An 8,441-nucleotide genomic window follows, 5' to 3' on the forward strand; every position below is an offset into this window, starting at 1 on the left:
TGCATGGGTGACACGACATTTGCTCTGGTCTTAATATCTCAGAGGGCATAGGGTTAGAATTGCATGAATGTATTGTGAAACACACAAATTGAGTCAAATAGTAATGTGGATTTAAGTTTTACATCATTTCACAGCTTAGGATCCACTTTTTAAAACAATTTAGAAAACTTAGATTTCGGTTTTCACCAATTGTGGATTTCGTGCTGGGCATTCACAAATTTTAAATGTAGTGGTATGTTTACCCCCGCCCTCTTCACCAATGGTAATTATTTGCTCATTTTATTTCTCCAGGCCCAGTAGTGTACAAGTGGAACACGGAAACGAAAGCAATAGAGGGCAGGCTTGACTTTGTTGCGACGGTCTCAACTTGTAGATCCAACCCCCGACCAAGAGGCAGACAAAGTCATCGACCAATGAGTGGTAAGTCACTTGCAGGTCAATTTTAGGACCCAAAATCAAGCGTAAATCTTGCAATTGATTGACGTTTTATAGTTACTTTACAAGTGAGTTGTTTAGGTGTAGGAATTTGATGAAAAACAAAGTATTCTCATCTTGTAATCATGTTAAAATAGGATTATGTTACATCAGATCGAATGTTGAAAAGTGAATTTCTAATTAATTGATGGTCTGATTCTTGCGTCAGATAATTGATCAAATTAATTTCAAATTTGTAAATTAAATGTGTGATCAATTGCAAATAATTTTCTTGCAACATCCAGTAATAATTCTGATTTTTGCATACAATGCCATGCAGTATTAGAAATGAAATAAATATAAATGAATTGAATTGAAAGAAATGAATAGATATTTCACTATGGTTTGAATTATGATTGAAGAGTTCAGTAACAGTAGAGGGTGAATGTTCAGTGTTTAGTAACTCCTACATATTAAACAAGATCATGATTTTATCCCTTTACTTATCTTGACCCTGCATGGCCCAACCATATCGCTTTGATCCTGCAAATATTAGAGTAGTGACAGTATGATGTAGGGTGTCTGTCATTTCTTGTTGTAGCTCTAAAGGACCAACACCTGAACATTTTAGCCAGCGTATACCAAGGGACATAGCCTATGGCAAGCAGTTTTTCTTCATCACACTTTGTTGACATCAATAATTTCTCTTTCTCAGCAACAGAAAATGATTTCTTCATATAAAGAATTTGAAATCTTGAAATATTGTGTGATCAAAATGTGATTCTTGACATAAGAAATGGAATGTTTGATAGGATTAAAGGAGAAATGACTTGCCACACATAGCGTACATTGGCCTGCACTGGATATTATGGCGAGGTGTTACAGCCCTTTTACTAACCTTGTTATACATGTAAATAATCACCTTTCATAATCTACGATTTGTTCTCTTTTTTCCTCCAGCCTTCCGCTCCCAGGTGAACTCCATGTGCCTTAGCGGTGAGTACCTTTACATCGGAATATCCTGCGGCCATCTCCTTGTCCTTGATGCATCCACCCTGGCCCCAGCCATCCTGCTCTCCTGTCACGAGGGTCCTGTCAAGTTCGTCATTCCCGTAGCGCCCTTTCATCATCACCACCTGGTGCCAGACCTCCCGGATTCATCATCCATCATCCCAGATCATCAGTCGGAGGCAGCCGTAGCGCATCGGTTCAGGTTCAGCCGCCCAACCTTGGTCACCCTCGGGAAGGGCTTCAACGATCTGGTGGGCGGATACGGGAATTCGCCGTCCCGCTTCACCGGCCAGGAGAGGCTGGGTTGGTACATTCTTCTCTGGAACATGGAGTACTTCAGTGAGGATCGTCTGGAGGTTGGAACCGATTTCCTGGATGGCATCGTGAGGAAGAAATCAAGGAGTACAGAGGTATGATGACCTGGTCTAGCACTACGGTTCTGCTGCTTCAGAATGTGAGAACTTCCAATAATTTCTAAGAATAGGGATCCCTTCTTTCAGGACCTTCTAGAAGTGAGAATTTCCTGGAAGGGTCATTAGGGAGAACTTATTTTGTTGGCATAGTCTGGAACCATAGTGTTTTCCAGCCCAATGCTCAGATAAGAAGCATTACCATTTTCCATCTTCCTGTGAATGAAGAGGCTTACAGAGATGCGACACCTCAAGGAATATCCAGCCTTACCAGCCATCCTCAAACAATGAGGTCTCTTATACCCTCCTTTAGATGGTAGAACATAGTCTTTGATGATGATTTTCTGTGTCAGCCAGCCGCAGGATTGCTTGTTCTAGAACACCTGAGTGAAGAGCTTCTTAAGGAATATATATCAATACCAGCTGTCCTCAAGGAATGAGATCTTCCTTTAGAAGGAGGAACGGAGTAATTGATGAGGATCACCTGTGTCAGGCAGCAGTTTTGCTTGGTAAAGAAGAACTGAGTGCAAAGGTGTGAAAATCTTGTCAAGAACCAGGTATTCTTACCAGCTGTCCTTAAGAAATATGTTCATATACACCTCCAGTATATAGCAAGCAGAACATTGTCTTTGATGAGAATCTCCTCTGGCCGACAGCTCAATTGCTTGGACAAGAAGAAATGTGTAGTACAAATGTGTTGCAACCTTCTTGAGGAATATGTCATGTTACCAGCATTCCTCAAGGGATATGACCCTGTTCATCCTCTTGTGGAGGAAATTTTTTGTTGATCTAATATGCATTCATTCGTAATTTGGCCATTGTTTTAAGGACTAAGAGTTGTAGTGTGCTCATCATGACTAAAATTATTCAGCATTCCATAATTTAGGTTTGTTTGTAAAGCCATATGTAACTGTAACAACTGTATCAGCCCTACCCCCAGACATCCAATATGTGCAGCAAGAGTACAAGAAAGGAAGTGGAGAGGATAGACAAGAGGAAGTAGGGAGGCATTGAATGATCTAATGCGGCAGACAAGTGTACAGAAAGAAAGACAGACACACTCAAAAGAATAAACATAAATACCCCGACAACAATATGTGTGTCAGTGTGTAAAATGAGTCGGATGTAAAGTGCATTTTGATAAAACGAGAAGAAAGATGAAAGACCGAACAGGACACAAGAAAGAGAGAGAGAACAAAGAAATTATGGTCACAATATTCTGCCCTATACAGTGCACCCCAGAAAAGTAAACCATTATTCCCATGTCTTTTTTCTTCAAAGGAAAATTAATTATGATATTTCATTTACATCATCATACAATTCAATTATTTCTCTATATTTTGATACCTAATATGTGACAAACACTTCACGCATTAATGAGCAAGAGGAATTTTAATGTCAAAATCAGGTTGCACAGAAAAGTTGAACAAGATTGGTTAGTGATACAATGACCGTGCTTATTCGACGATTAGCTTACTAGCATTTCTTTTGTATTCTGTGTGAATTTTCTCTCACTGATCCCTGTAATGAAAATGGATTCAGATTCACATGTGAGTTTCTGCGCAAATCGCTTCTGACACGCCTCAATATTTATTGCTTGTAATCTGCCATCTGCAAACGATTTGCTCAGATGTTGGTCTCATATAAAAGATGAGATTCCACTCTTTCCATAAATATCAAATTTATAGTATGTATTATGAAATCTGTCTCTGAAAACGGGTTTCCTTTTTTGTGAGACGCACTGTATAATGCTTAGTCTACTTACAGCAGAATGATGTTTCTTGATCTTTACAGGTATATTATTAAGGTTTGAACGACCAAAGGAGAAAGAAAAATATAAAGAGAATAGTGTCAAATGACATAGACAGCTTGGGAATGTTTCATATAGCTTTTTTGTAAAGTAATGCATAACATTCTGATCAACTGGAGTATGGCAAGCCATGTGTGTGCATCCACCACTTTAGCTTAATATGTAAAACAACTTTCATTTAGAGTATATTCGTTGCTTTGATGTAAATTTGATAATTTCAAATACAGTAAAGATATTTTCCTCTTAAGCAACATGTTTACTTTAATATGTTTTATACTTGTATTCATTATGTTTTTGTTTATGCTAACAAATAACAAGATCTAGAAGAGTTGCATGAAAATGAATAATGCACGTCTTCATCTGTTCATAATATGATATATCCGCTGTTGTCGAGGCCCTTATCAATCCATTGCTCCCTGCCTAATGGCTTCAGTGATAGATTAAACACATCCTCAACTCCTCAACTAAATGAACTCATCCACATTCATCATTTGTATAATATCTCATGAAAAGTTTTGGCGCTTCATATTTCCGTAATGTACACTGTTCGTAAAGCCATGCATAACTTTACCAACAGCTTTATGAAATAATAATTGGCATTTATATAGCGCTTTATTATTCTACAACTGTTTAAAGCGCTTCACAATTATTACCCGGTCACTTGATCCATAGCATTTCAAGCAGCCTGTTAGGCGCAAGCTTGCTAAACCAACCACAATGACGGTTGTTTCCTACCTTTGCCCAATTAGCACCTGGGTGAGAGTGGTAAATCATCCTCGGGATGAGAAAAAAGGGCTCGTTTTAATAGGACACTATCCCTGTCCACCCGAAACCTCCCACCCAACCCACAACCACTTTAGCTCCTTATCAGCGAGACCCTGCAATGAGATACTATTGATATGTTCTCAAGATTAAAAGCCTTGATTTGCAAGCTGCAGGAGTGCCGATTTGGCCCAGTTTCTATTCCGCCGGGAAATAGGGAACTGATTTTGCATTTTGATTGCCGGCTGTGCGCTGTTTGTTGGGAACCTGGAGTAGACTTGTATTGCTTTTTAAAAGATGAGCAGAAAAAAAATGTGTCCTCTTGATTGTTGTTGTTGACATATGAATGCCTTTCTTTCATTCAACTGACATAGCATAGAAGTAGCATTATCATAATACCGGAACGCCATTACAAACACCACACGTTTGATCATTGTTTCGATCAATTTAACACCACTTTTTTTCATTCAATTATACAACATTCTCTTTGGAGATGATATCTTTTTAGATCTAGGTACTTTACCACGATTATGAGTTATTTTAAGAGAGCTAGGATTATATGTATATTTGGTTAGTGCATTGCTTCTCGGTGCAATGGAAATTTCTCCCACAATGCATTTCATTTGAGAACCTTAAAGGCACGTATCTTTTGACATGTTCAGTAAATGTATGTGACACCAACGGTTATGCTATTGTGATTTGGTAACAAAAGGTATCGAGCACAGTTCTGTATTGCGTTTTCAATTTTGCTAAGGGCATGGGTGAGGCTGCCCAACCTAGCGTCAATCGCAAATATGGGTGGAATACTTAAAAAATACAAAACTCATTGATACATGTAGCTCAACAATATAGAGCATTTTCAATCCAAACAGCAAGATTTATTTGAATACTTTGTATTTATCACCCTATGAAAAGAATATTGATCAAATTATTTTTTATACTTGTTTATTTATTCAATTATTTTTTTTAATTTATTTACTTATTTATTCATTGATTCATTGGGCATTATCAAGATAAGTACAAATGTGTAAAATGACTGAGGTGTTACTAAGTGTTAAACTCTCTTGGTGGCAGAATTTACTTGTATCACTTGGTTATTAGTGGCAGCATTGTCACATGTTTACCAAATTAAAAGTCAAGTAATTGAAGCTGCTGAAGTCAAATTAATGAACAACAGTTTGAGTGATCTGGTGGGTGTTCCATAAAACTGACTGGTGACCCTCTCTTTACAAGTAACTCAACACCAAAAAAATATGGGGTATATCATTTACTATAAGAAAGGGTCACCAGTCGTTCATAAAGTCGCTTGTAACTTCTGAAGATTTATGAAACACTCCCATTGGTCCTGTAACAACAAAGGTTAGTAATTAATCGTACGCTTGATTTTCACTATTAATTGTACATTGTAGTCAATGTAGTCATTAAAAAAATGCTCTATAATGATTGCTAAGTTTTATGTTCTGGGCCCCGGATGTGAAAATATGGTTTGACTTTTGGATGGTCAAGCGTGCAGTATACTACTTTACATGTAAATTTGGTTCCATGACGTTTGCTCTGGCGACAATTACTCCGCTCTGAATTTCACATCCTAATCAAATAACCAACTTCAACCCTGGGTTTAACAATATACATGTACCCTACCCTAACATTAACCCTAAACCTAACATAAAACCCTATTGCAACCCTAACCCTACATCTTAGACAAAATTAAGCCTGGAGAAATCGTCGCAGGAGCAATTGTTGTGTCACTGTGTAATTGTCCTCTCTCTCACTCTCTCCCTCCCCCTTTTCCCACTCTCTTTCTCTTCCTTCACTTCTCTCTTTCTCACTTTCTCCCCTCTCTCTCCCTCTTTCTCTCTATCTCGCTCTGTTATATTTTTTTGTATAAGTATCATTCTTTCCCTTTCTTCCTGCATTTCTACTGTACCTCTTTAACTCTTTAACTTAATGTTTAAGATCAAACAATTTTATTAATTATTTAATTTGGCTTGGTACATAGTGCAATAATCAAACCAATCATTGCATACAATGTATGTTTGTTAAGATATTCTAACTAATTTGTGAATATGCAAATATACTGTATGTTTTAGCAATAAGCATCATATTTATATTATGGTCTTTTATGTACAGGTGCAAATGTGCAATACATTTAGAATATTGATGTAATACATGAAAAAGTTATGTATTTATTGTTGAGGCCTATGTTGAATGTTAAAGGAGGTAATCAAGGCTGAAAATTTTGTGAATTAAAGTCGGACAAACATATCACCTTTAAAGCGTTGTAAACATTAGTATATTTCAAACCAAAAGACAGACACTAATGCACCTATCTTTCTCATCCGAAATTAATGGACTAGCTAACATGTGATTTAGCAATAATTTTGACACAGTAAAACTATTAATTTAATCCATTTATATCCAAAAACACTAACGTTTTTCCTTTTTTTTTCATATCACGAGGTAGTGAGTGGCTCATTTTTTTTAAATTTAAACATGACTGTCATTCTTTAAACTTGAATGCCTTCATAAATGTGTCTTATAATTTATTTTTATGTTGAAAATTATATACAGGCTGGACCTATCAAAAAAGGGGATTTTTTTTCTTTTATATTTTGCTCAGGCGTTATTTTATTCTGAAGAATGCATTTTTTTTCATCCTCCCTGTATGTGATTAGGGTATTTTTTTCTAATCTTTCCCATATAGGTTCAAACATTAAATGGATTCAAAGTGTTAGGAAGACAACTTTAACATTTTGAAGAAAAAAGGGTATTGAAAAAATCAAGAAATGCATGCTTCTCTGCTGGTCAGATGAATAGATTCCTTTTCTTTTTTTGATAAATATTTCTAAAGTTTATATCAAGCACGATACTCGTAGCATACTGTATATCTGGAGAAAGTTTGTGATCTATTCTATTGTGTGTATATTTGTATAAATTTGTGTACATTTGCATGGGCAATTTCAACATATTATGGCAATACGCTTCACTGTGCATTATTTCATACTAATACCAAACATAGTTTATTGTATAATTTCATCCCATTTTGGGCGGAGACGAGAAATATGAATTATATTTATTATATATTCCTGGGTAAAATTTATTGTGTATGTTGTGTGTTTCACATTCTGTCTGATTGTTGTGTAAAAGCTTTGAAGAAAATTATGTATATTTGTAAAGTTGTTGCATGATATTTTGAAATAAAGTGATGTAAAGTGAAGGAAATTGAGTCTTTTTGATTTAGTTTTGTTTTCTATGCGGCTGACAGAATATGTTTCTACAATTGAAAAACAAGAAAGAAGTGGAAGAGGAACATCAAAAGGAAGAAGGAGGAGGATAATGAAGAAAATTAAGAAAGAAAAGGAAGAGGAAGAATAAGACATTCTGAAATTTGAAAAAAAAAATGTAGGCCTCCAATCCTTTTAAAACTTATTTTTCCTCATTTAGTTATTTATATATTCATATTCCACAAATTCTCAAAGTACATTTCATAATAAATCATTTACAGAAGAAGTATACATCTGCATGTGCAGTTTTGAAACGTACCAATAAAATGAAAAATAGTGGAGGGGCCCCATTAAAAAGCAAAGCTTGTAAGATGTAGACCCCCTATCGAAATTATATACAAGGGTAATATATTATATGAATATAGTAAAATAACCAGCAAAATTCGATAAATTGATATAGATATAAACACTGTATCACGAATGTATATACACTGTATACAAAATTATGTATTAATAATCAACACTACCGTGGATATTTGATTAAATCAGTATGAATTCAGAAGAATTTTTTGATGAGTAATTTTCTTCTTCTTTAAAGAAATAGAAGAAAAGAAGGAGATGGGGAAAAGAAAGAAGAAAAGAAATGTAGGGAAAGGAATACAGAAACTAATGATGGAATTACAAGAAAATACATAAGAGATAAACAATAATGAATGAAGGGATAGTTATAACTGAAATGAGAGAGGAGAGGAGTGATAGAGTGAAAGCAAGGAAAACGCCGACTATAACTAGAAAGATTGGGGCGAGATG

General features: G+C 35.8%; 1 protein-coding gene across 1 annotated transcript in view; it reads left to right on the forward strand.

Moving 5' to 3' along the window:
• Window positions 1–7,633, forward strand: part of LOC129258900 (leucine-rich repeat serine/threonine-protein kinase 1-like) — a 47,540-nt gene extending 39,907 nt beyond the window's left edge. Inside the window, exons 24-25 of the mRNA XM_064098545.1 lie at window positions 292–420; window positions 1,375–7,633. Coding sequence (XP_063954615.1) covers window positions 292–420; window positions 1,375–1,841 — 596 coding nt within the window. The 3' untranslated portion in view covers window positions 1,842–7,633. The remainder of the gene's footprint in view (window positions 1–291; window positions 421–1,374) is intronic.
• Window positions 7,634–8,441: the final 808 nt, after the last annotated feature.

The sequence above is a fragment of the Lytechinus pictus genome, chromosome 4, assembly GCF_037042905.1.
Source record: "Lytechinus pictus isolate F3 Inbred chromosome 4, Lp3.0, whole genome shotgun sequence".
Lineage (NCBI taxonomy): Eukaryota > Metazoa > Echinodermata > Echinoidea > Temnopleuroida > Toxopneustidae > Lytechinus > Lytechinus pictus.